At 42.5% G+C, this 27848-nt stretch overlaps 1 protein-coding gene across 2 annotated transcripts in view; it reads right to left on the reverse strand.

The window, feature by feature from the left end:
• PDE6B (phosphodiesterase 6B) overlaps nt 1–22927 on the reverse strand; it is a 23079-nt gene extending 152 nt beyond the window's left edge. Inside the window, exons 1-22 of one of the 2 annotated variants that reach the window (XM_017735455.1) lie at nt 22115–22927; nt 20045–20197; nt 19622–19711; nt 17249–17389; nt 16153–16227; nt 15998–16062; nt 14960–15026; nt 14768–14815; nt 14436–14585; nt 13389–13532; nt 12748–12813; nt 12035–12181; nt 10325–10432; nt 9196–9305; nt 8116–8203; nt 7463–7563; nt 5928–6035; nt 5141–5204; nt 3638–3712; nt 2636–2719; nt 2189–2355; nt 1–1098 (exon numbers count right to left, since the gene is read on the reverse strand). The exon at nt 1–1098 is cut by the window's left edge and continues 152 nt beyond it. In XM_017735455.1, the coding sequence (XP_017590944.1) occupies nt 1095–1098; nt 2189–2355; nt 2636–2719; nt 3638–3712; nt 5141–5204; nt 5928–6035; nt 7463–7563; nt 8116–8203; nt 9196–9305; nt 10325–10432; nt 12035–12181; nt 12748–12813; nt 13389–13532; nt 14436–14585; nt 14768–14815; nt 14960–15026; nt 15998–16062; nt 16153–16227; nt 17249–17389; nt 19622–19711; nt 20045–20197; nt 22115–22525 (2466 nt within the window). In that variant the 5' untranslated portion in view covers nt 22526–22927 and the 3' untranslated portion in view covers nt 1–1094. The remainder of the gene's footprint in view (nt 1099–2188; nt 2356–2635; nt 2720–3637; nt 3713–5140; nt 5205–5927; nt 6036–7462; nt 7564–8115; nt 8204–9195; nt 9306–10324; nt 10433–12034; nt 12182–12747; nt 12814–13388; nt 13533–14435; nt 14586–14767; nt 14816–14959; nt 15027–15997; nt 16063–16152; nt 16228–17248; nt 17390–19621; nt 19712–20044; nt 20198–22114) is intronic. The other variant, XM_008634553.2, reaches the window with a different exon arrangement.
• Nucleotides 22928–27848: the final 4921 nt, after the last annotated feature.

The following is a 27848-nucleotide window of genomic DNA, read 5'->3' on the forward strand; positions in this document are numbered from 1 at the left end:
GTAAAGCAGGAGCTGAGAAGGGTGTGTTTACTAGTACAAGAGTGTGATTGAATGTTCTAATATATTTGCATGAATAAACATGAAAAATAACATTCATCTGAAATAAAAGAGTCACAAGTCTGGAGGATAATCTAAAAACCAGACATCTCAGAACAGGAGGAGGAAAGGAAGGACAGCTGGTTCTGATCAATTGTCTTAAATAACTAGTATTAAGAGGCAAAACAGAACAAATTTATGAGATGCCATAACTCAGGTTGCTTGGTTAATTGTATGAGGAACTGTAATGGGTGATGATAACACTGTCTTCTTTAAATGACATGTGAAAGAGCAAATCTTCAATTAGCACACAGTGTGGATCCTGCTCCTGAATAAGGTAGCTACTGTGTGTTGCATGGATGGCTCCAAGCTTTGGGATAGCAACCCATCCAGATTCTTGAAGTGAATACAGAGCTATTATCTGTCTGATTTTTTCTTGGATTTACATGGAATAGTAACATTTTAGAGCAGTTCAAAAGTTTACTATGGTCAGTTTTCATGCTTTATCTTTACCCTCAGATTTCTTTCTAATATCCTTACAGATACAGACTTAGATATGATAAATGATAAATATCTCTTCTTCAGTTTTCCTACCCTGCAGGCTATGGTTGCATTCACTGTCAGTCTCATGGGGTTGTATAGAGCAGGACTATCCCCATCAGCTTTGGGGTAAGAAGTGTTTCCCTGCAGGAAAAATGCAGGGAAATAATCATAATCTTGCAACCTGATTTACTGGGCCAAATGTTGTTCTGAGTTGCCACATGCCATCTGATAGCAGGTGCATTAAATGGAGGGCAGGAGACAAGACAGAAATGGCTCCTTACCGTCAGGAAGAGATGCAATTAAGGCAAACAAGATCTAGCCCTTCCCTGGTTGGTCACAAGCCTAATAAATTACCAGAGTAGTCCAATCAGGAATATATTTGTATGCCATGATTTTTTTTGTTTGTTTTTAAGTGTGAGCATTCTCATTTTGGGTGGCATATACTGCAGTTATAGTAGGTCTAAAGTATACTACAGGTTCTGGAAGCTGGAGCTGTTCCTCCATTACATGTTATTTCACCTGCCATATAAAAAGAAACACAGAATTAGGGGCACAGTCATAAATTTCCTTCTCAGTCATTGCAGGAGTTTTTTAGAACTTTTATGTTATCCAGTAATTGGTGTAGATCATGCCTATGGCGCCCTACCTAGAGCTGCAAAGTAATTGTGCTTGGAAAGAGTATTGGAAAGAGTATTGTGGAGTTAGTGAAAATCTTCCTTACTTGAATATCAATTACTTATTCAGGAAATAATTCTTCAGAAATTGTCTAAATTGTAGTTAAAACACTTACTTTTGATATTTTAAGTTAACTACTGTGAGTTAAACTGAAATAAAACATCTAGACAACTCTAATAATTTCTAAACTGTGTCATTTGAGCAATGTCCACACCATGGGCTGTTGGAATTTTGGTCCAGTTTGTAACAAAAGAGGAGTTCAGATACAGTCTCTGGGGAGTGAAAGCACCCAGTCGTGGCAGATATTTGGTCAGACATTTGGGAGAGGCCAGGAGAACCTTCTGCTTCTCCCTTTCTGCACTGCTTTCACCCAAAGCCCACTACAGCTGATGGATTTCAGTACAACAGAGGCTGGGCCAACAGAAAAAAAAAAACCATGTTCAACCAAAATAAATTGCTACTGGGTACTGCCAGGACTGCTTGCTTCTAGGTAGTACTTAATCCGGGCTAGAAATGGGATGAACCATTATTTCTTAAGTGTTCTCCTAGGACTGTGTTAACTTTTCTTAGCTTCTGCTTCATGACCTGTGGGACAGCAGTTCAGCCACAGCCCCTGTGTCCAAAGGGATGTCTCCCTGCTGTTTTCCAGGGACAGCAAATGATATTCTGCTGTCCTCAGGTGCATGGGAATTCATGCTGAATGTATTCTCACTAGTTTCTCAGATACTAGTGTTTGGGAATTTAAGCTGGTGGCCTTTTTGACAACCTGTCATGGTGTCAGGTTTGAAGGCAAGGTGCCTTCAGCGTTGCCAGTGGAGCCAAATATATGAAACTTGTTCTGGGTGTCTTACTCTGCTGTTTCAGCAAAGCTTGCTGTAGATCTGTGAGAGTATTCATAAGCATGTTTTTGAGTTACGAATGAAAAGCTAATTACTTTTTCTGACCTCTCTTTGCAGCCATTCTCTCTTCCTCTTTTTTCTTCTCTTCCTCCAGAGCTTTAATTTTTGCATCATACTCATCAGCACGAGTCTTCCACTCATTCCTGTTGTTCAGAAGCCCATCAAGCATAGGCTGAATTTCCTCATGGAAACGGGAAAATTCCTAATCCAAACACACCTCTCAGTACAATGCAATGCAGAGGGAATGCTTGTCCATCACACCCCAGGGTAGACCCTGACACTTTGCATCCAAAGCTGATGCTATGCAGAAAGCATTAATGGCAGAAAAAGGCACCATGTTGCAATGCCCCAGAAAAGGGCAGATGTTCCCTCATCAACATATCCCTCTCCCCAGGAGTGATGTTGCTGCACCAGGACTCAGTCACCTGGGATTTGAACCCCTGTTGATAAGGATGAGGTGTGTAAGGGTGCACGTTACTTACCTTATAGACAAATGTGCACACAAAGTCAATGAAACCCACTTGAAGCTTTGGAAGCTCAGCAGCTTTCCTTCGGTCCATCATGGGCTGTGGGAGGACACAAATTCACCATGATTTATGAGACCACTTAATTGAAAAACACACCTCTATCTTCTCCCCAAAACTGCCTTGTTGTGTCAGCCTGGCACTTTTGTCATGCTACCCTAAAGACTGTCCATCACAGATCTCTTCCTCAGCTGCAGAGGAGTGAAGTGGGCTCATTTCTATTGCCATTTTAGCAGAAATTTGAGGCAGCATTTCAAGCATCTATGGATGGGGAGGAGAACAACAAGTTTTTCCCTTGTGCCTCCCAAACAGATACCAGAAAAGGTTCATGTTATAAAACGTTGAAGAGGTTTTAAATACTCTAAAACATGACTGAACAAGAAATTATATTTCTACAAGATCTTGTTGATAACTATATAATTTGTGATGCCACTGTAGGTAGAGGGGGTGCATGAAAATCTACTTTAAAAAAAACCCCAAACCACACAGGTGGATGCCGCATCAAGGAAAAACTCCTGGTTCTTTCAATGTCAAATTTATCTAAAAAAAAAAAGTTAGAAATGCCCTTCCATTTATCAATAATTCCTTGACTCTATGGAGTCTGTGTTTGTGGTTTTTCTCTTTATTAGAAACTCTTCTTTCTTCTGTGACCTGTCTATTCAGTTTTTCACTTTTTCTGTAAGGGACCTGCACAAAATCTCCAGGGGGTTAGTCACCCTTTGATGGTTCACAGCTACTGAACCCATCTAACTATACGGACAGCTGGACAAGAGGCACTGGGCACAGTCAGAGATGCTCTTCACTTTCTCAGAACACAGTTTTCTATTGGATTTTGGCAAGCATGGTGATTTCAGGCAGACACAGAGCAGTCAGAACAGCACTGCTTGTGGTAAGTGTGTAGTTCAGAGCAGCACTGCTTGCTGTCTGAATTGAACTGCCTGGTTCTTGCACGGTACTTACAATGGGCTGCTGCTGAAGGACGCTTATTTCCAAATCTCCTTGCTCCCAGAACTCAGCTGCCACCAGTAGAGCTACCTACATTGATAAAGAAGGAAAAAGAAAAGTTAGCACTAACTTCAGCCTTGTAACTTGATGCACTTCACATCTCCATTCTGAAGCAAATCTCACTTGTAATCCTTCTGTTTCTTCTAGTCCAACCATAGCCCCACTCTTTCTCCTGGGAAGGGCAGCTGTGGCAATAGGATTGCACCTGTCTAGTGACAACTCGACAGTCCTGTTGCACTGGATCTCATTAGTCCACTCCTCATCTATTAAGAAACATTTCCAATGTATTCCTCTTTAGGATTTGCTTACTGGTCGCCTTGTGGGTGTCTATTTTATTTTTTTTTTCTGTTGTCTTTTCTTCATGCTGAACAGGAAGGTAGGCTTTATTTCTTTTACCCTCCTTTAAATTTTAGTGTTGTCTTGGGGTGACTTTATGATGTGTATCCCATATCACTGCCCTATGCCCAGGAATTAATTTTTGTACCTTTCTATGCCTTTAAACTGAGCCTGAGAGGGGGAAGGAAAAACTGAGCAAAACTTTTTCAAAGCAATTTGCAGCTTGTTCAAGGAGACACAGAGATAGAGGCTTTTATTTTCAGCTGCAGCAGGAGAGCGGGAGGGAAGGGAAGCACCCGGCTTGCTTTTCTTTCCAGCCAGCCTTCAGCAGTTTTTTTTCCTCAGCTCTTTTTCCTTTGGAGAGTTGAACTTTTGTTTTCCTGGGAATTCATTTTTTTCCTTTTCTCTCTGCTGGACTCTTTCAACATCAGAATACATTGGGAGGACTTTCCACCGAGGCCTTGGCCCTGGAGGTGGGCCCACCACCCCATCCCAGCTCCAAGGAGGGGGAGAGAGAGATCTACAGAAGGACTCTGAAATTTTCCCAGGTTTCTCTCAGCAGGGCAAGGGGTTTTATTATTTAGCATTATTATCCTTTTCCTGTGTGTTTGTTAAATAAATAGTTTTTATCTCTTTCAATTTCCTTCTAGGAAATTTATTTTTCCTGAACCTGGTGGGGGGAGGGGTGGTTGTGCCTTCTCTCAGAGGATATATTTCTAAATTTGACCAAACTGGCACAAGTGTTTATTATTTAGCAATTACTCAAGTACAGTTCAGGAATGAACTCCTTAAGGAAATCAAACAACTGAGCAAACTGGAGGTAGGTATTGCTGTAATAAAGCCAGTGCATATGTTATATCTAAAAAATCTCACTGTGACCCAAAAATCTATATTACTGGGAGGTTTGTTTTGCTTTTTGTTTTGATGGGGGGTTTTTTTGTAAACATGAATTTTTTGAGGAACTCACAACTACGATCTGAAAGACTGGTTAATCCATCAAAACCATAGCTATTCCTTTTCGTAATTTTGGTAGGAGACTTTGATTTAACTTATAGGCAGCTTAGAAATTGCATTACTTTGAAGTATAAGTACAGAAATCTAACAGGATTTCAAGCACCTGACCTTACTCTGGACTTCCCAAGGTTTTGTGATAGCCGACAAGTCACAAGCAGTCATCATCATGGCCCTAAAAACAGGAAAGAAATTAATTTATTCCCTATTTTTTCAGGCTCAGGACCCTCACACCTCAGTACAGTATCAGGTCTACCCTGGCCCCTGGTGAATTGATAGACAAAAAAAGATGTATTGCTGCAACAGCCTTGGTTCTGACTGGAACAATCATCAAAGGTTGCTCTCTTGCTTAAAATGCAATTATGATGAGGAACTACTTGCTTCTGGCACTAAGATATTTACTTCTTTAGTCATTGCTGAGCTGAACTCCATGACTTTAGAGTAACACCTTGGCTCCCTCATGGGTGTGTAGCAGTGCAGTCTGCGATGAGGTTGTGAGGGCACTTCATCGCCAGTGTAGCAGCACTTCATCCTGCAAAGTGTCTGTCTGGTCACAAGAGCAGCATTGTGCAACTCAGATTCGTTGCCACTGGGAAGAACAGCTAATGGATCGGATGTCCCTGTCTGTGGCCTACAGGGTGACCTGGTAGGAGTATATAACCAGAAGGGATCCTGCATCTCCTTAGGAGTATATGACCAACATGACACTTATTTGGATGAAGAACCACTTTAAGGTTTTTTTCCCCTGTTTAATTTTCCCTGCTTCTCCAGAAGATCAAATCTGAGTGGCCAGTAATGTATCACTCGCTGACTTTGCACTAAGTGCAGCACAAAGTGTGTGGTGGAACTCTCATCAGGTGTCCACATCACTAACCTTTCCCCAGAGCCAACTACTCACATGACAACCTCTTTCTTTGTTGTCTCCAGAGACAGATACTCAGTCCAGGCAGTCACACTGTCATAGGTCTTAGACTCATCCACAATCTTTTGAAACATTGTTCTCTTTCTTTGGGGGGGTAGGGGAGGAAGGTAAAAAAAAAAAAAAAAAAAAAAGGAAAAAAAGAAAAATCTATTAAACAAAGAAACAAATATGTTAAATACAGGTGGCTGATCCTGATATTGGTAACCCTTCCAGAAGGGTTTCCAGTAGTTGCTGTCCTGACACTTTATGTCCTCAAGGAAGCCCCCATCAAAACCAAGAACCATCATCTGGTCTCTTAACTGTTGTAAATGCCTTAAAAATACGTATAGTGGTGAGACATGAGCAGGTCCTTGAAAGTATGACCTACTGCAAGCTATGTCAGCTGAGAAATGCTTCCACCTTAGCTGGCAGTACAAGAAGCATTTTTCCTTAAATGTTAAGCAAACTGCAGAAACCTAGAGCTAGCCGGAGTATTTTTAAAGCTACCTGGCTTTATATACTTAGTCAAGCATTGTTAGACTTATTTATATGATCTAAATATATATAGAGAATTCTGAGGAATGGTTTATACACAATACACCCTTGTTTGGAGTGGCGTAAGATCTGAAGAAACCCGATGTTTCAATATTAGCAGAGAAAACAGGCCATATCACAAAGTGACTTGTGCATGTGTTCTCACATAAATAATCCTGTGTCAGCTCAACCAAGCCTCTGCTTGCAGTTCACTTTGCCCAAGGAGGGCAAGGACCAGTTTGCTCCCAGCTGGTGAGGAAATGGTATTATACAGATAGATGGTGCCAAACAGATATTGCATCTCCACAGAAAGAGTTCTGGTTATTCCAACCTCCCTCAAATTCCTCTCTTTTGGGCTGTTTAAATTTAGTGTTATTATACTGCAGTGCAAAACACAGAAGCAGTTTCTGGTCTTGACACAGTATTTTGAAACCACATTTTGAAAGCTCCTTGCTAATTAGAAAGTTATATGTCATTGAGTTTCAGTCTTATGTCCCAGAAAGTTAGCATGCACTGCTCCAAGATTTTGGCTTTTTTGGCCCTTGGGTGTGAAACAGACTATGAGCTGGACATTAACCTACGATGGACTACTTGTTATTTGTGTCATGCCTCTCTCACAGAGAAGTTAGTATAGTTCTGGCCAGGCCATTTGCCACCTAGGAGTATTTTCAGAGCTGAAATGCTAGGTAAAAAAAAACAAGCCAAAACAATCCTGACATTTCTTCCCATAGGGGATCACATAGCCCTCCCTTGTTGGAAATAGAGGGTTAAAAAGTCATGTATATGATTTAATTGAGCAGAGGTTCAAAATTCTTTTGAATGATTTGAGTTCTCCCACCAGCTCTGAGGTCAGTATTAAGGGCAGTCTCCTAGAGCCAGTGTCCATGAAGAGAACTGCTGCACTGGTGGGTGGCTTTCAGAGCAAAGCATCACATTTGGCCTTTGTAAAAGGCCAGCTGCTTTCTGCCTCTCACACACAGTGTGCATGACCAACTTACTTGAAGTAGAGTGCCAGGTCTGTTGCTATAATGGCAATTTCCATCAGGTGAATCACATGCTCGTGCTGTCTGCGGTTGAGGTTCTGACATATATTCAGTGACTGAAAAGCAAAAGAAAGGGAGTTGCAAAATCCAAGCTCTGTGTTGTTATGAGTTCCTGGCCACCTCCCTTTCCCAAATATATTCACTTTTTTTCTTTCAATTGTTTACCTTGGTCCCCTCAGGTGCAAAGGGTGTGAGCCCATTCATGGTGTGGTGCCATTTCCCCTTTAGTTCACTGAACAGGGGGAGGTTGTTACACAGCGTCTACACAAACCCCATCCCCTGGCTACAGGGGAAATTTGCCTGAAATTGAAAGTTAGCTGTGGGAATGTGTTAGCCTTGGTCCTGCCAGAGGGGCTACAGGAGAACAACCCTGTATTGAATGTATTCCTATGGGGATAACAATGTAGCTTCTGAAGAAACCAAGTCATGCATTTAGGAAGCCTATGTGCTTTGGTCCTGGCCGAGCATAGAATCCTTAGGAAATGAAGCAGTTGCAGTTTGTTGGCATCCAAACCAGAGAAAGGTCTTGTGCTGACAGCTCGGTCGTTAATGAAAAATCTCCCTAAAAGAAAATTATTCATGCCCTTATACTACTGTTCATTACCGACCTCCTCAGAGAGCAAGAATTTTCCAAATTCCAAGTGATGTCTCTCTAAAATTGAAGATCCATGAAGTTTAGCTAAAGGATTTTGAGATCTGGTTGCATAAAGGAAAAATGAAGATATTAGTGCAGCACTTAAAATTGAAAAGAAGTGTCTCATTTCGTATTTAATTTCTGTCACACACATAAGTTCAATTATTTTTAAAAGGCCTGTGAGTAGAACTTTTTAGTAGGTAATGACTTTAGTCTAATAAGACTTATGTGAAGTTGCTTATAACTCTTTGGACACTGTGTAAAACAGTCTTCCAACTGGAAATATCACTCCAACTCTTCTTTATGACTGCAGTGTAATTACTCAGCTAAGTAAGTATAATTCCTGAATAATTACATGTTGATATCTGGTAATAGGAATAGAAAAACCTGCAACCCTTGGACACCTTCCTAGCTGAAAAGCAAGGCCCTCTTGTATCAAAAACCCAAGCCAACTTCACTTAATGTTTTTTCAAAGCTCCAGGAAGTAAGACAATACAGCCAGCAAGCATTGCAGAAGAGCTGTGATCTGACTTCCTAAAGTGAGCAACAGAGTCCTGACTAGGCAACAAAATTATGCAGTTGTTTATCTGTAGCTAATGACCGCCTACTGAGAGCAGCATTCTCATAGGTGCTTTGTTTCTGTAGGTGGTGAGGGCAATGCCATTCATGGTGCTTTCTCCATAGATACAGAAAAACTGGTCATCTTACGTCCAGGATGCTTCTATTGGCATCCTAAGTCTCCTGTAGTGCTCAGGATACTGAGTGCCTGCTCTGCACCTGTTCCACACGGTAATGGTAATGTAGAGTTTTGCTTTAACCAGAGGAGGTTTGCTAGGAGGTAAAGAAAGCCCCAGAGAGCACCGTGAATTTTCCCCAGCAGCCAAAGCATGAGCTCAAACACTGCAGCAAGCTGAAAAGCAAGGTAACTTGTCAAAGAAGGTTGTCACCTTTGTGTATTAAACAGAGATGTACTGGAGTTTGGTGTGATCACAGCCTGATTCCACGCCAAGTAGGAGCAACAGAAAATGGTTTGAAGTGGTGAGAAAATGCTTACTTCATTTGGTAGAGGTTGTTGGTTCCCCTGTGGTCAATATCGTGGCACAGAGCAGCAGTTACCATTGCAAGGGCTTCGAGGTCTGTGTAGTAACGCTTCAGTTTGCCAGTCTGGAGGGAGAGAATTTAAATGCCGTATGTTAGCATCTCTAACAGGAAAAGGTACTGAGCAGTGACTGCTCTGTGCTGGGGATGTCCTGGCACAGTCCAGGACAACTCAAAGTATTTGTGAACAGAAATGCAATGCACAGTACACTTAGGTTAGAATGGGGAATCAGCTGGGAACAAAATATTTCAGACCCAGGCAGGCACATCTGTAGTGTTTATCTGCTTGATGCACACCTGTAGGGTTGGCTACCCACTGCTGTAGGAGCCTTGTGCCCTAGGATTCACCCAGGCTGTCATAAGTGCCCCTCCCAGACACTGCACACAAAGTACTTTGTGAAAAGGCTCTGCATCTTTCAGGTCAGTGTGGCTGTCAAGCTGAATCACCCAAAGGATTGTCCAGGGGTGGTAGGCATAAGTCTGCTGCCAGATGTGTGAGCAGATGTGTGAGCAGATGTGACCATCTTCACTGGTTCCTGGCTGATCAGTCCCTGGTGTGGAGCAGCAGTCTGACACCTGTTTTTCTTGTTGAGGTATCTGTTGCCCTGGGGACCTGTGAGAAATGGCACTCTCTGTGTTCACACTGGCAATAGACTTGTACCTGTGTCTGTCCTGGGTGGAAATGCAAAGCATAAGGTTGTGTCCATCCCAGCCAGCTGACTTCAGTCTGGCTCTTACTGTCAGAATCTATTGGAAGAATTGAAGTCCTGTAGTCTCTCTCCTCTATTCTGCAGAAGGATTTAATCTGGAGTCTATTCAACACCATACACATCTGCGTCTATGAGAATTAAAGCTCTCCATTCATTGGCCAATATTGACCAAAGATTTCTTCACATGTAATGTAGTGACTGTCACTTCAGGCAAATGGAGACCTTGTTTAGCAGGACCTGTGCTAGGAGTGACAAACCTTTTTCCTACACCAAAAGGGAGTTTCAAAGGGAGCCCTGCATAATTCCCAGGTGCAGCAGAAGACCTGCTGTAAGTGAAGCTGTGCCACAGAATTAACCGTGGCGGTGTCACCTTACCATCAGGAGTGTGAACATGGTCTGTGCAACATTGAAGCCATGGCGCCAGTTGTGGTAAGTTATCTTCCGGTAGCCTTTGCTGACGGAGTACACAAACCTTACCAGAACCTGCCAGAAGGGAAGAGGATGTTAGTGTGGGTGATGATGCTGCTGCCTGTTTATCTAGCCATAAGGGTCATGTACAGAAATCATGGATGAGGCTCAAACCAGCCAGGTGGGCCCAGAAAAGGATCAGAAGCTGTAATACCATCAGGCTACCCTGACAATGTTGTTAGAATAAAGCCTAGTCGAGAGCAAAAGGGGACACTAAAATGTAGCTGTTTTCTAATCTCTCTCTCTCTGTCTTTTTTTTTTTTTTTTTTTTTTTTTTTTTTTTTTTTTTATCCTCTCTCCTTGTCTTTTTTTTTTTTTTTTTTTTTTTTTTTTTGGTAAGAAAAATAAAACCAAAGAGATGCCTATGTGGTGAACAAGAATCAGCTCTGCCTAAAGAAAAAGCAATTTCATCTTACTTTTTGTGAATTTATTGAATGGTTATGTTTCTCTAAGTTCTCAGTCATAAGATTTTTCCTTTTGTCTTGTGATGTATTAATACTGATACCTCTCTTCAAGAGATATGGATCCATAGATGTAGAGATGAATGACATTTATATCACCTAAAGAATTACAATATAGGGCACTAAACAGAGAAATGTTTTTTTCCCTCTGCAGTCTACTTCGCCATGTGTACTACCTCTTGTAGCTATGCAGGTTTTCTCATTAAAGAGCAAATTATTTATGAATGAGTATTCATTTCTTAAAATCTCAACCGTGAGAATTACTGCTTTTCACACCTGTTCCAGGGGTTAGTTGTTCCGGAGTAGATATTTTGAGTATTTTTGACACTGACATTCTACATGTAAGAAGCACAGAGTTAACTATCATTCACTTCCCCCTCAGTTGCGATCCTGCTTTTCCAGGGTGTAAACTCTTCCTGCAATTACCGCCAGATCCCACTAGATGGAAATCGACTTCACGTGATGTGCAGAGAAATCCCTTGGGGAGCACGGAGCTGCTGGAACACCAGTTTCACAATTCCTGTAGGGTTTTGGACTGCAGAAGTCGTGAGTTCCCACGTCAGGGCTTATGGGGTCCTTGTTCCCACAAGGCCACACCATTCCCATCGACAAATTGGTGCCAACTGCGCCAAATGAAGGCACATCCATGTTTGCATGGGAATGAAAAACAGAGGGACTTGGCAGAGCGGGTTTCAGCACATGCTGGCTGAAAGCTGCAGGGTACACACTCTGGCAAAGGAAACAGGCACACAGGTGGGAACTCCCCGTGTTGCTGCTGGGATGTGTTTTTACACTGCAGCTGTGAGTGGCACTGGATACAGAAAGTGCAAGCAATCTTTTTCAGGGGCCACCACCCATCCATACAGACCTCATAGCAAACCTGCTCCTGTGGCAGGCAGCGAGGAGCAGAAGAGAGCAGAAGAGAGCAGAAGAGGCCAGCTTTACGCTCCAGTCCCACATGAGAGACCGTTCCTGCCCTCAGCAGGGTGAGGGGGCTCAGGACAGTGATCCCCGCCCGGCAAGTCCCCGTGAACCCAGTTCTGTGGCTGCTCTCTGAGCTGGGCTGGGTACGCACGGGAACCTCAGTCCCAGCACCAGCATGGGTGAGTCTGCTGTACATCTAAGACAGGAGATCCTAGCTTTTTCCAGCTCCTACCTCCTGCGGGATCTGGAACTTTTTCACCACGCCAAGCTCGTAGTACATCTGAATGCCACATTTCACCAGCTCTAGCTCGGTGCAGTCAAAATCAGAGAACCTGAACTCATAGATTTCAAACTTAGTGGGCCCCGGGAGTTCTTCTTTCTGTAAGAGAGGTGGGCAGGTTTATTGCTGTTCTACTTATGTCATTCCTAAGCTTTGCTAAATAAAAATATATCAGTCAGATGCTGCTTTTCTTCTAGAACATAACACAGAAATGGATTGATATTAAGCTTTTCATGATAACCCCATTAAGTGGAGGAAGAGGGAGGGCAATTTTGGTTAAGTGCAGGAAATATTGTTTGTTTCCTGTTAAGCACTTGATTTGATATAATTTGAAGACTCAGAATGGGAGAAGACTTACAGCCTTCCTTAATTACTCTGAAGATCAAAATGTGTGACAAGCCAAGGTGGCTGACGTGTTTCCAGATGGACTTTGAACCCCTTGAGATAAAGTGGCAGAGAGCAGGGACTCACCAGGAGCTGTGGAAGGCACTTGCTGAGACATAATAATGATAATCTCAAACTCGTGGAGCACAGGAGGGCAGGGTATGCTTTGCCTTTACCTTTCACCAGGGATCAGCATGCCAGCACTGGGAATTCCTCCCTACATCTATGCAGGCAATATTTGTTTGCCCGGGCTGTTCTTTTCAGCAGTGCATTGTTCTTACCAGAATGCTTGCCAGCTCCTCTTCGTCACACTCATTTGGTTCCTTCCCCAGCTTTTCTCGTGTTGGCTGCAAAGAGCATGGGTGTGTTAAGCAGACAACTGAACTCCACTGGACTTTGCACTGGGCAGCTTTGGGGCAATCTAGGGCAGCTCTCATATTCAAATTGTGCTTCTTTCCTGGACCTTACTTCAGTTTCTTGTCTTTCAGCATATTTTTCCTGGTAGTGTTCTCCCTCTCCTCAATTTTGTTTTGTGTTTCCCTTACTTGCAAATGTTCCCCAGTGTTGCCACTGGGTCCTCTAATTTCACATCCTCAGCACTAAGAATGTTTTGAAGAATAAATCAGTTTCTGTTCCACCCCTACAGCCCTGCCCTGAGTAGCACTCATTCAAGCCCACCTCCAAGGCTGGCTTTGCTGAGGAAATTAGAAAGAACATAGTGGCACAGTATGCCAAGGTGGAGGGCAGACCACAGAACAAAAAGAAAGGCTTTGTCTGCCCCTGTGCTGTTACTAGGGCCCAGGTGCTGCTGCCGCGTCGTGGTGGCTGGCAGCATTTCTGTGAAATGGGAGACCTGTATCTGTGCCACAACTCATGGGCCAGGTCAGTACTTGGGTGTGTGTTTCACGTTGAGAGGCATTACCAGAATTTCCTGGATTTCATCCTTGTCACATTTCACGTGGTAGAGCACCATGTCCTGAGCAATGTCCTTACGGTTCTCCAACTTGTTCATCTTATCATATGTGTCTGTGTTGAGTACAGACCAACCCAGGAACTGCGTCAAGGACTTGGTGAGGGAAGAGAAGGCAAGAGTGAAATAGCCATAACATCTGTTCCTCAAAGACACAGCCTCATGACACTGTATGATACATTTTTAAAGAAATGCAAGCTCGACTTTGGCCACAATCCCAGCAATGAGCAACCATGTCTTTGCTCCCAGCTGCGACTTCCTCCTCAGCAAAGCAGCTCCCCAGCTGTTGAATCTGCCCAAGCCTTGAGAGCATCCATGCTGTGGAGACTGAAGGACCCTCTGTCCAGTTCAGGGTACAGAAGACTATTTCTGTGTGTCTCCATGCCTGTGGAAAGGTTTCTGTCACAATGGTGACAGCAGGTCAGGAACCCTCATATCAAAGGAGAGCAAGGTGGTCTCAACATGTCTCACATGTATTTACTCACATCCTGTGCTTGCTTTCAACTTGTTTGCTGTCCAATGGCCAATTCAAATGGATTTTTTTTCCACAGTCTTTTTGTTTGATAATAAATGTCTATTTCAGGAAATGTCCTGATTGATAACAGATGCCAAGAGCTAAATACTTATATTTCATTGAAACTAGCAAAGGAACATTTCTAAACAGCAAGGCCCTTAGTCACAGCCGCTGTTGGTAGATTCAATAGCTGGCTTCCCTTTGTATCCTACCTACACAGACAGTTTCTGTGTAATTTTTTCACTTGCACAGACAGTGAGAGCCAGTGGTCAGGTATGCAAACACAGGTGAGAATGGTTGTGTTGGCACACAGCAGCTGCTCATGGCTAGGTGTACAACCCAAAATTTTCAAGCCTATGTATAACACCTCTCTAAGCAACAAAGGTACCCACTTAGCTGCAAAACACTTGGGATGCTTTGCGGGTGTACATGGAGCAATAGTGACCTCTTCTACCACATGAATTTCTTCCAGCAAAAAACTATACCTCCATGAGGGTTTCATCCTGTTCATCAAATGGTTTCCCATCTTTTCTGTTATAAAATGTGACAACGCCAACAATTTCTTCCCTTTTATTCACTATTGGCATGGAGAGAACGTTTTTGATTGTCCATCCTGATTCATCTAGAGGACCTTCCTTGAAGCAACAGCAAGCAGAAAGACATCATGTACTTAATATGTTTTCTAAATAAATGAGCACTCCAGTTTTACATTAGGACTACAAACAAAAAAAGTATTTATATGCATAATATTGACTCTACATTACATTTCTGCAAAAAAATGTTGAATCCTTGATAGAACTGGAAGTTTTCACAATACCTGAAAGTTAAACATCTCATCTGCAGCAGCATTCATAATGTTGCAGATCTAGGGGATCACACAAAAGAAAAAGTATTACAATATGGGCAACGAGAAGTTTAACTGCCAAAACAAAGGACTGAATTGCTGAGAAAGCAGCATGGGTATTATTCATCTCAGAAAGACTTGATGAATCCTAGGTTAAGTACTTACAAATCCACTTTCAGCCACATACGTTGGCAGTCCAGTTACTAGTGCCCAGTGATCCGGGGTAGGATTTCTAATGGAAGAAAAAGGTATAAGGGAAATTAAAGACATACATTTACTAAAGAAAGATCATGGAGCTGAAGTGTGTTCAGCTGATTGCATAATCCAGGTTTAGGCCTGGAACCCCCAGTCCATAAATGGTCCTGTCACTTTCAAAGGATCCATGTGCACAGGCAAAAATTTTCCACATAAGTAAACACTTTCCCTTCAAGGATTCAAGACAAAATGACTGATAAAGTATCAGTTTGCAGAGACTTAATAAAAAGTCGCTCCTGAGAGTGAGGGCCATGTTTCAGACCTTCAACACAGAGAAAGATAAAAGGAGATTCTTGGCTAAGGATGTCTGCCAGCCTGAATTTTGAACACTGCTGTACCCAAGAAATGGGGGCCTTTTTTGCAGCACATACACCAATGTGAAGCAATGTTACAAGAAATGGGCAAAACCCCTCTAATGTCAGGTTTCACTAAGATGCCCAAGGCTTCTCTGAGAAATTCAGTGGCAAGAAGAGAGGACAGTTCTCAAAGAGAGGGAGTCCCAGCGTGTCAGGAGGGGAGAAAAGGCTAGTGGTAGCCTTAAGATAGGGTCAGGGATAGAAGGATTGGAGAGAAGCAAGGAAGCCTCAACACAAGGGCATCCTGGGTGGGGCTCACCCACTGACACAGGAAAGGCATGTAGGGGAGTGATGCCTCAGCTTGGCAAGGAGAGAGGAAACCTGCAGGCAATCAAGGAAGCTCACTTCTGCAGCCAAAAGCAAACACTGGTTGCAGTGGATTTTGGAGCCTGACTTCCAAGTCAGGATCCCAATGCCCTTGAGGAAATCTTTACCCCACAGAAATGTGAGTGGAAGCACCAACTTACATTCTGAGTCTCGGTCTTCTATCAGTCCTTTGCATTTCTCCACATGGATGTCTTTAAACTATGGGGAACCTTGCTTTTAGCTACACCCTGTGTCAGTACCTAGCATACAGGGACTGGGCACTTACGGGATGACTTTAATGTCTTCTTTTCCATGTAATATATAATCAATGACCTTGTAAAAGACTATTTCCTACAAGTGAAAAAAAGAGTGGCATTAAAATGACTGGTGAGGCAATGCATCCGGACAAGACAAAGTTAAAGAAATCTTGTTTTCACATACCCTGCCATCTGGGGTTCGAGGTCCTGAGTAGGGGGGTACTTCTCCCAACAGGACTGGCCACAGGTCAAAAAATTCCTGGTTTTAAAATTTAAAAAGTATTTTTAGAGTAGGAAAGTGAATTCTGTCTTGAGCCTCAAACTACTGCTCTACCATGCTGGGTTTGGAGTTGTGTAAGCAAGGCAGGAAACAATAAAACTAATTCAATACTAGGCAGCAGAATGATACCCAAATATCCAAATCTGGAAGTGTCAGGTGCATTTATATGGCTGCATATGATCATACACTGCCTATACACTTCGTTCGGTGAACAGTGAGTACTGGCTGTACTCACAGCAAACAGCTATGACAATGCTCTTATGTTCTTCATTTTCCAGAGTGTGACTATAGGCTGACCTACTACTTGCCAGATTGAAGAAGTGAAATACTTCTCTTGCTTTTTATTCTGTTAGGCTACATTATAATGTTGATCAAAGTGTCTTTATCTTACACTAACCATCTTTTAACACTCCTCTTCACAAGACAATATGCTACAAGAGCTCTGTCAACAAGACAGGCAGCCTGACAGTGGGACAAACAGGGCTCCACTGGCAAGGATGCTGTGTAACCCTCACATAAAGTTTGCAAACAATCAGACCAAATCAGAGGTAACTTCAATTCTGTCAGCTTGTTTTCGTGAAGCCAAATTTCATCTAAAAACCTGGATATTGTGAGCATGAATGAGTCCTTGAGGAAGATGGCTGCTTTGTTGATGGGGGTTTCCACAGGTGTCTCACTACACTTCCGATACCCACAGACTTTGTGAGGTTTTGTTTGTGCTGCAGGCTTTGACCAGGATTGCCAGACTCAGACACATCTTCCCCTCCTATGTATTCCCAGTCTCAGACAGTCTCATTCCAGTGATAAACTCTTCGCCTTTCCTGTTTTAGTTAGCCCATTATCTTAATCTTTGCACAATAAAAGAATGTCAACCAAAGTAAGAATAATGGCTCAAAGTTAGCTCCAACTTTCACTGCCTCGGTAAATCTTATCTCCATGCATCACCCCTCAGGGGATAGCAGCAATCCGAAAGATGCACAGCACATATGTGAACGCTCACCTTCTCCTTTGTCATGTCCAGGAGACCGACTGAGTACCGGTCACAGTTCAGGTACGCCCGCACTGTATAAAAGGCTTTGTGGAACTGCCTCTCAATGTCCGTCAGTTCCTCAAAAACCTTATTAGCTGACCACAACAGCACCTGCGGGAGAAAATCAAAATGTAAGCACAGCCTTTCTCAGAGAGATGTGCTTCCCAAATGTTGGGTTACAGTCCCCGAAAAGTGCAGAAAACCTACACTGCTTGTTCACACTGGGAATTACTATGGAGGAAGAGTCAGGTCATCATAGTGTTATATAGAAGTCAAACGTTACCAACACAGCACAAAAAAGTAGTAGTGTCAGGCAAAGAGCTGTCCCCACTTAAATTTTGCACCCATTAGTAAAATCTTGCATCCAAAACCGGTTAACACCAAAAACGTTGCAAATTCCAGAGGCTCGTGCTTGAAATAGCTGAATTAACACTTTCCTCAAAGACTTTGAGCAGCTGTTTTTTGTGTACATCGGCCCATGATCCTTTTCCTCATCTTCTGGCCTACAGATGTACCTTTAAGAAAGCTGTTGCTATTAGGCCCTTTCATTTGTAAAAGCAGACGTTACACAGATATTGCTCTGAAATGATAAGGAAGGCACCCACACTCTTGCTTAGCTTAGCTAATGCATGTGTGCCTGTATCCAAGGTGTGTGCCTGGCTTTCCGAGCCCAGGAGGTATGAGGAGCTGTGCTTCAGAAGCACTGAGAGCTGCAACCTGAAGCAGACTGGACCTGTGCTTTGTCCAAGAAATACTGTTACATGGCCACAGTCAGAAAAAGTGTCTCACCTCTTCACTGGGCACTAGTAGATGTCTTTTGAGCAATTCTGAGATGCACTGGTCTGTTTCTAATCCATAAATTGGGACAACTCTGCCACTTGTATGAAGTCTGAGTCATTCAATAACAGCATCCCTCAAACAGGGTAGTGGTGTTGCCATACAAACAAATGAAAATGAGCAGCAGTTTAGCTTTTTGGCACTTTACAGCATGCAATAGGTAATGCTGAAAGCCACAAGCCCAGTGAGAAGGACTGAGAGAAACAGCTGAAAAATATCTAAGTCAAGGAATCTTGCAAAGAATTTGGTCAAAATGTATTACATGGTCTTCTAGTAAGACTCTTACACAGTATCTGAGCGCAAGCAGACTGAACTGTCTTTGCACAAGCCATTTTACCCACGGTATCACCCAGTCTTTGCTGTTGGGATTTGCAATATTAAAATCCTAGACCACTTTTGAGAATGTCATTTGCTCACTCTGTACTTCAGTACTTTAATTTCTAACACAATGAACTGTAATAACTTTCACAAAGCCCTGAAGACCTATATTAATCAGAGGTTTGACAACTGAGCTGTTGGCAGAACTAGAGCAGTGTGTCCTGCATCTCATTGTTGCTTTCCTCCCTTTCTGTGGGACCTGCTCAGACAGCACTAATATATGAACACAGGACTCCTGGGTTCAGTCCCAGACCAGAAGCATTAGGCCTTCCACTTTTTGGGACCCCATTTTGTCTTCTAGCCCCTTTTTTATCCTGACTAGTCCTACTGCTAAGCTCTCAATGGGAATAAACCTTTGCCAGTTCTACTTTAGTTAACTATTCACCATTGCTGGTGGCTGTATCACTGGAATATCATTCATGTTTTGTTAAGTGAAAAAAATTAGGCAAAGCATAATGAATTAGAAAGTATAAGTGCTGTCCCAAAGCTTCAAAATAAACTTTCATTCTGCATCCATTTTGCTAAGAGAGGCATTTCTCCATGGGAATCCCAGTGGAGAATACAGCATGGCTGGCATGCAGCACAGGTACAATTCCAGGTCCTCTTCAGTGATAACCAATATCTGCTGCACAAAGTGGTTGCAAGGATTCACATCTATACTAATAAATCTGAGAATTCTATTGTACCCCAAGTAATGGAAAAGAATAGTGCCTGAATTACTTCAATCCAGAATATCCTAAACCCTTAATATATGTTCTTTTCTACTGGTGGAGGCCAATACAACAGGCAGATGGCAACCATTTTACTGCCTCTAAGAGGAAATCCAATAACACTTTTTAATGAGCAGATAAGGAAAAAATACCACATTCCTAAGTGTTTCAGAAAATGTCTTGGTGCTGCTGTCTGAAGTGATTAAGTGATCCAAGGCATCAGGTCCTGCAGTTTCACCAATAGCAGCAGAGTAATGAAGGACTCTAGGGAAACGATCAGTATCTCAAAACAGCTGAGGGCATCTTTTCCTTTCTGCTCTTCAGGAACAAATCTCTGAAGAAAATCAAAATCACCTTTTAAAACAGAAGAATGTATTCATTTGATTTTGAGATAGTCAATCTGCATTTTCACTCTTACCTGGCCCCTACGAGTCTCACAGTTGTGAAGATAACTCAAGTGATAAATTTTCAGGTTCAAGGATGCAAAATTCAGATACTTCAGAAAGAGCTGAAAAGGCAAATTGTGAGATTGAATTGAATGCAGTATCAACCTCATGTGTACAGTATTGCATAACACTGCTTTACAAGCATCAAGGTAATTTCCCAGGATAAATGCTTTGCTTTGCACTGCCATGACATGAGGCTTATCCCACTGTACTTTCCCTGAAAGATCTGAGATAAGTATCCTCATTATGAGCCTCTTCTATGAGGGTGTGAGTGCTCTTTAGGGAAATGCACACCAGTGGAGCCCCACTAGAGCAGACATCACTAGCATAAAAGAATCTCTGTTACATGACAGAAGTAACAGCTGTTTGATAGGAACTCATCTACTACCACTTACTGTTTCATCAGAGCTGGTGAAGTGTGGGCCATTCAGTTTATTTATAGCCACAATGACTGCAACCAAATCTTTGCCATTCAAGATGGGTGTTGCAAGGATGTTTTTTGTAGTGTAGTCGGTGAGCTCGTCAACAAATGCGCTGAACTGGGCACACTGTTTAATAGAGAATTTACAAATAAGCGTTTTCCACAACATGTGTAGTCTTGAAATCAAGTCAAAGCACAGCCCCTTGAAGTAAGCTGCCTAAAAAAATTTTGCTTAAAAATTACTCAGGAAAAGCAATGAATCAGCAGAAAATTGGACAATGTACAGATGATAAAGCTAATATCAAGAGCAGAAGCTGTGGCTTTTGACTGCCACATGTACACTTTTAACTTTCTGTAAAGATCTTGCAAACCATAAGCTTTAACATGTCAAACTCTCTCAGAACAAGGGGGCTCTCCACTGGTCACTCTCAGATCAATGACGTTCTTCACAGTACCTCCTCCATCCTTTCCTCTGACTTCTTGTTAGCACTGCAGAGTGGGTAGAGCCAGGTAGCACTGCACAGCCACAGTGTATAAACCAGTGCAGTGACTGGCAAGTTCACTCACCCTCATTTTTCATCTGCTTTTACTGTGAAGCTTGTTGTCAGCTTGCAGCATCTACCCCTAGTTTCTCTTGGAAAGCAGAGAAAGGATAGTATAGAGAAAGCAGATGGCCAATGATTTCACCTGCACAGGGCCATACTGATACCGTCATCACCTGCCACGGGGGATTGCAGGGATGGTCTTGCTGACAAAGGATCTTCTCCCTGCTCGGGTGAATAGCTTGTCAGCTATTAGTTCTTCTATTTGGGTTAGAAAAAGCCACACAGCTCTGATCATATTCAGAAGGTTGCACCAGAAAGAATGATCACTCCCTAATGCATCTTCTGCCCATACCTTCCCCTCTGTTGGCCTTTTCTGCCAAATGGGGTAGACCAAGCATTTATTTTGTCTCTGGGTCTTCTTCAAAGGAATTGTCTTATGGCAATGTCTAAAAGCACTAGGGTTGGAGTGCAGCACTTATCTCACAGCACGGAAAGCCTTCCATATATTTGGAGAAACATCAGAAACCAAACAACTTTAAAAGTTTAAGTCACATTCTGATGCTTCCCCCAACACCAACAATACCCCCAGCAAAAAAAAAACAAACAGGTTGCAGAACCAAAAGAGTGTCTCAGTGTGTTCCGTGGAAGACAAGGAAGGTTTTGCTGGAGGGTTGGGCTATGCCTGCATTGAGCAACAAATGAATGAATAAACAGATGGCCTCTTTGTAACTAGCAAACAATAGATGGAGTAATCCCAAATGCCATATTTGGGTCACATGGATTTTAGTTTTATATCTATGATTAGAACAAGCAGATTCTTATTCCAGCCACCCAGGTTTACATGATTGAACCAGAAGTATGGGAAGTAAATACTGTCATGAAAGCATAAACATAAAACATTAAAATCCCTCAGATCCCTCCGGATATTGCAGATGGCAGTTTTTGCTGAAAGACTTTTTTTGGTCAAAGCGTGTTTCTTGCTGCTTCTGATGAAGATCACCCATACACAGATTGCCATTAACGCACCTGCTCTGGGGTCCACTCCCTCTGATTGATAATAATGCCTCTAAATGCCCTTAACTAAATCTTCATCACAGCTTTGATTTTCAAAGGTCTTTCGTGATGGAAAACTGTCTTTGGACTCACTGTAAAGGATTTCTTTGTCTTTGCCCCTTCCTCGTAGAATATAAAATTGTATGGAAAATTCCATGTGCATTCAGTGCACTGGCTGCCTCACTCTCCTCCGCTGGACTAGAAGTGATTTTTTTTTTAATTAGACAGACAAGGTGTAGCAGTGCCCTGTTTGCAGGCAGTAAGACCTAGTGTAATCAATGTGCTTAGTTTCACCTCACTCCACTAATGAAATTGGAAGCAACTTTCAGACTTGCTACTTGTTTCCAATACACAGCTACTACATCACAAGCACTGAGGTGTGCTGCTGCCTCTTGACCCCTGTGAGCCTCTCTTCTACCCAGAAAATGAATAAAAGGCAAACATACCTCGTGGACATCCTTGATGTTCATGGTTTTTTTGGTCTGAGCAACATGGCCCACAATGCCTATGTCCAACGGATAGACAATCTCGCAGTCTGGAGAGACCAGGCATTCCTCCAGAGTACTTCCCTCTTGGATGTTGAAAAGCCTTGTTGCCAGTTCAGGAGTTCCATTTCTCTGCCTATACATGAAAAGACTACAGCGATCAGCATGAATAAGGGACCTGATTCTTCTCAAGGTCTTGAAAACAACTTTCTCCATGTTGATGCTTTCTTGCATGTCTTGGATCAACTCAAAAAGTATTTCGCTCTCATTGTTATCCCAGGACTCTGTTTTTAGTTTCTTCTCAAAGTACTGCTTGGCAAAAGCAGGGTTGCCATCAAGAAACTTCTCCACGTCGTCTTCACTAATGCTCATTGTGAATGCCTTGGATCTTGTGGGTAAGTAGCAGTCCAAAGGTGTGCAAGCAGCACTCTAATTTCTCATGTATGTCTTAAATTTTTGTAATAGAAGATGCTGCTTCTGGAATGACCAAGTTTCAGGTATCCCTGTCAAGAGAGCTTGTCATCAGGAAGAGGTATTCCCTTATAATGCTGAAGGTGTGTCTGTGGGAGGACAGATCTTCTCAACCAAAGAGATTAGATGACCTCTACAAGAGCTTTGGGTCAACTTTCCTCTTCTTAATCTAACTGCAAACAAAAACTGAGTACTCACAATGTCTGAAAACACTATCCTTTCTCTTGATAAACAGAACGCTTACTGAAACAATTCTATTGAGGCAGCAGCAACAGGGAAGGAGTGCATCTCCTAACATTGAAATAAGCTCTTTAAAGTCTAATTAAATATATACTGCTTGGGCCTAATCCTTGGCTAACAAGGTGAGCATCTTATTATTTCTGCTCTCCCAGCTCCCAGCAGTAGTAGGAAGTGTATCCTTCACAAAAGAACTCAGTGGCCAGAACAAAAATAATGAGGTAATGCTGCTCTTTAGGATTCTCTCTACTATTGCATGGCTCTACAGCAGCTCATGTAAGGGCTGTATTCTAAGGGAAGCACCAATCCTGAATGCTTTAGTCCAGGGTTTGAACTGAATTTGCAAGGTCTATGGTCTTCATTTCTTGCTAGTAAGAGCCACAACAGGAAAACATGCCTCTTAGTGGCATCTCTTTAGGAAGGAATCTGGAGAGCTTCTGTTTGGGATTGCTGAATTTAAACACTCTGAAGAAACATGGGAAGCCCTGCAGATAAAACAAAAAAACAAACACCAAGCAAAACCCAAGCAAGCCAGGAACGTAGAAATATTTCCCTCATCACTATCAGTGGAGAAAGGGGGAGAATTATGGCTGTGAGGAACAGAAGCAATTTCACATCAATGAAGTCACAATGCTGCGAACAGCAGGTGAGGGTCAGTGTGATGCTGGGAGGCAAAGTGCTACAGAGGCCATTACTTCTCAGAAGAATTAAACAATGCACAGGTGTTTTCATTACTGGGGAGCAAGGCTGAATCCCATCTACTACATTGCTGGAAAATAAGCAAGGCTCACCTGCTCAGGGAGTAAGGGTCTAAGGGTCCAGGCTGCCTGTGTCTCTGAGTACTGCCACTACTGCCAGGAGTGGCTCAATCCAGCCCAAATGTGAATATGATTGCCTGGGAGGAAGGTGGCTTGTTCTGGTAATTCTCACAGTCAGAATATCAAAATAGAATTATTGCTCAAGAAGACTTGGAGGCGGCGGTGTGTGCCGCACACGTTCCACAACCATGTTCTAGCAGAGGAACAAGGACCTACTCAGATCTGGCATGGTGGGGTCTGCTCCAGGCCTCCAGGATAGGAGGTGCATGAAGTGTTTTGTGAGCAGCAAGCAGGACTGTCCCAAGCATAGGGCTTGGTGGCAATGGAGAATTTTAGTAGGGACAGCAGCACTTCAGGTTGCAGGCTGTTCAGCAAGGTTTCATATGTTGCAGCAGTTTTCTAGGTTCAAAGGGTGGCAGAAGGGGCAAGAGGGAATTTTCTTCATTTTTGTCTGGAGGCAATGGGAAGAACTAGCTGAGAAATGATGGTGAAAGACAGTTTAGGTGAGTAAGACCATGAAACAAAAGTTTCAAACTGGAAAAAATAGGCCATTTTGTAAATTATGTGTTCTTGTTAATCTTAAGAGAAAAGCAGGCAGAAAGTGTGTAAGTGAAAGTGGTGAAATTATTGAAGATGTGTATAAAAATACCATGAACAAGTAAAAATGGAAAGTCAGAAAACTCAAGGTCGAATATGAGGTTAAATTAGGAATATGGAAGGCAATGAACATTTTCTGTTTATCATATATGGAAGAGCAAGAATATCAAGAAAATTACTGAAAAGATGAAGTCTTAGAGGATTGTGTAAAATAACCTCTAAACTCTTAATATCTTTTTCTGACAACTAATGGAGGATCTTCTGAGGTTTTGAAAGACTGGGAAAAAGTAAATATAGTGATTCTTTCAGCAAAATAGGAAAAAGAAAGAACTGGAGAATTCTACAACAGACCACTTTTTAAGATTGGCTTCTAAGAAAATACAGGAACAACAAACCCGTTTATGTATATATGTCGAGGAGGCAAATAACAGCCAGTGTGATTTTGTCAGGAGCAAACTGTGCCATACAGCATAGTTTCCTCTATGGCAGAGTCAGAAGTCTGTGGATACAAGGCAAGTAATGGCTATCACAACTCTTCACTGATGAGGAAATAACACAACAGATGTTTTGTCTCTTGTGGTGAGGGCTTAGATGAGATAATTAGAAGGTGGCAGCAAATGTATTTGAAAGATGAAGAGTTTGTTTTAGTAGCTAACTAATGAAATGTAGAATTTCTTGAGTAAGATTCTCTGTGAAGGCCATAACAGATGTAGAACATCTCAGTATTTCCACTGATAGGTGGAAAAATACTAGGCCAGCAAGTAAGCCATGGTCAGGTGTCTGTAAATGTGTTTAAGCACCATCTTAAAACTAAATTGCAGACAGGTGTGTTCAGGACTAGAGGACTAGAACTCCCCAGGGGTGCATGGAAAGTCCTACTCATGTAGAGAACAGTCACCTGGTAAATTCATGGGGATGAGTCACTATCTCGGCTTAACACGGACTGCACGTGTGTCAAGACTTCCAGGCAGAAGGAGGTATACATCCATTAGGAGGAACCTTCTCTTGCATAACAGATCATGCCAAGTTGTTCTGAACAGATGTTTCACCTGGAATACAGTGGGAAAATGTGATCTTTGAGGAAATACTGAGGTTTCTCATGTCTCTTTTTGAGTCACCTCTTTTCTAAAAAAACAGTCCCCAATTGTGTAAAAGGCTATTGCTAAGAAAAAAAGGAACAGTCTGTTCTCCATAATCATATAGGACAGCAGATTTTAGACCTGCAGAGAAAAGGCTTCCAAAACATCGGGAAGAGATTGCTCTAACTTTATCTTAGATATCCCTAGAAACAGAGATGCTATCCTTTTTCCCAGGGAACACTTCAGAAGAGGTGAGTATCTAATGACACCAGCCAGCTGGAACTGATAAAGACAAACAACTTCTTAGAGTCGGGGGGAAACACACTTTTCTGTGGGTCCAGCCTTCCTGTCCATGGTCTGTCAGTAAGGAAACCATTGCTCATACGCCAGTAAAGTCTTCATTTGCAGCTCTGTAAACTCCCTCCTGTCGTTTATTTATGATGAACACATGGAAAGCTGGAGGCAGCCTTCTGCCTTCCAATGTCTCTGCTTTAGTAGCAATCTGGGCCCTTCCAGTGCATGGTAAAATACAGGCCTTGTTTCATCTCACAGTGATAGGGAGGAAAAAGGGTAGAGTAAAACCAGTTAAAAGTCTTTCCAGGGGAACTCACACATTTTGGATTCTGGTATCCTATAGGAATGAAGTTTCCTCCCACCAGGTCTTTGAAGAAAATCTGAAGTTTAATTCTTCTTAGAGTCCAGCATACTGTGACCTGGCAGCTTTTATGATCCATTGGATCCTTCTTGTGCCAGGTCAGGTTTGTGGAAGGAGAGAAAGGCTGCTGGGAGCTCACAGCCACTTCTCAGAAATGTTTCAATGTCCGGGAATCATATGAATGATCATATGTCCAGGAATTATATGAAGTGGATATCACAGGACAGAGTTCTGCAGCTAGAGGATGTACTCAGGATGCCCTATGTCTGAACAGAAGGTCCTTTGGGATTGGTAACATGGTACAAAAAAAAGGTTTTGTGGATTCACTAAGGGGTATGAAAACTGTTGTATGTGCTTTTCAGTTGTTATTTGGGAGCTGAAAAATTGCAAATGGGTGAACTATTCATATTGAATCAAATTTGGCACTCTTTTGGATCCAAACCTTCCAGATATTCATACTTTGCTAAGAAAGGTTGTGTTCAGTTCAAGATAAATATTTTTTCTTTCAAAAGATTTGTAAGAAAAACAAACAGTGTCCAACAGTGATACTCCAGGCTCCAAATATGAAAGATCCAAACTCAGTTCCCACTTCTGCACTCAGGGTTTGAAATTTACCAAGAAAATTTCCTCTTAACAAGGGGGAAGAATGAAGATCCTAACGTACTGATGTTTACAGCTGTAGAAGCACAGAAACTGAGGCAATATTTCTTAAGGCAAGCCAGGGCTGTGTAATTGCTCTGCAATTTAAACCATGTACGAATGGCAGGTGGAACTCTAAATCACCTTTGCAAATGGAGCCAGCAGGGCCAGAGCAATCCCTCTGGTGGGCTGATGTACGCAGAATGATAAGCATGGGGCAAAAAAGCATAAGTGCTCCCTAGGCCTTCAGGGATACTCAAGTGGCACCATGACAACCATTGCTGGCATAACAATGATAACTGAGGTGGATACAGCCTAAGCTTGCAATAGGATAATGTTCTTTGAATGGACTTAGGCAGACAATGGAGGATTTTGGAGGAAGATGAGGCTGCTATTTTAGGAAACTTGCACGAGGCTGTCACACAGCATAATAATATCTAAACACGTGTGGTTGCACAAACTTGTTTCCAATAGCATTAAACCCAAATTGCAGCATTGGCATAAGACCTCTGCTTTGTCGGGTGTTGGTAGATGTCATTTAAACACTGTTCCAACTGGAAACCTCAAATATTTAAGCTGTACTGAAGGCTTGGCTGGTAGCTGGGAAAACAAGGTGGAGTTTCTGGGAATAAAATTCTTCTCCTCCCAACAACTCATATGACAGACTCTCCCTAGTCCTAGGATGAAAACTACTGAAAATTTGTTGACTAAAAATCATCTGGCTAACATGGTGCAAAACATACTGCCCAAGAGAAGCATTAATGTTAGGGCCATTAGTGGGACTGTGTCCGAAGCAGTGGGTGCAGACACTACGTGGAAAGCAGAAAGAGGGATGGGAAGTGCTTGGGTAGTTCAGGCTGCTAAGATGATTCGTACTCCTCCTTCATGGGAACATTGTTTTTCCCCCTAACCAACAGGCTGTGGGGAGTGGAGCTGCAAGTGACTAATTTGATCAGACACTATCCTTACAGGGTGCTGTATTGACAGCTATACTCAAACCTTTCTGACCCACTCATCTGTCGGCATAACAAGATTGCAGCTTATCTGATTTACCATGTAATATTCTCATGCCACCTGCTTGTATACAAGAATAAGCTTTCCTGCCTGTAGCCATGGGAGCCCAGCAAGGATCAGAGCCATGTCCCTTGCCCCTCCTGGGCCAGGGCCTTTTTCTGTCCCCCAGAGCCTGCCCTCCCCCT

Source organism: Corvus brachyrhynchos, unplaced genomic scaffold (genome assembly GCF_000691975.1).
Source record: "Corvus brachyrhynchos isolate BGI_N302 unplaced genomic scaffold, ASM69197v1 scaffold22, whole genome shotgun sequence".
NCBI lineage: Eukaryota > Metazoa > Chordata > Aves > Passeriformes > Corvidae > Corvus > Corvus brachyrhynchos.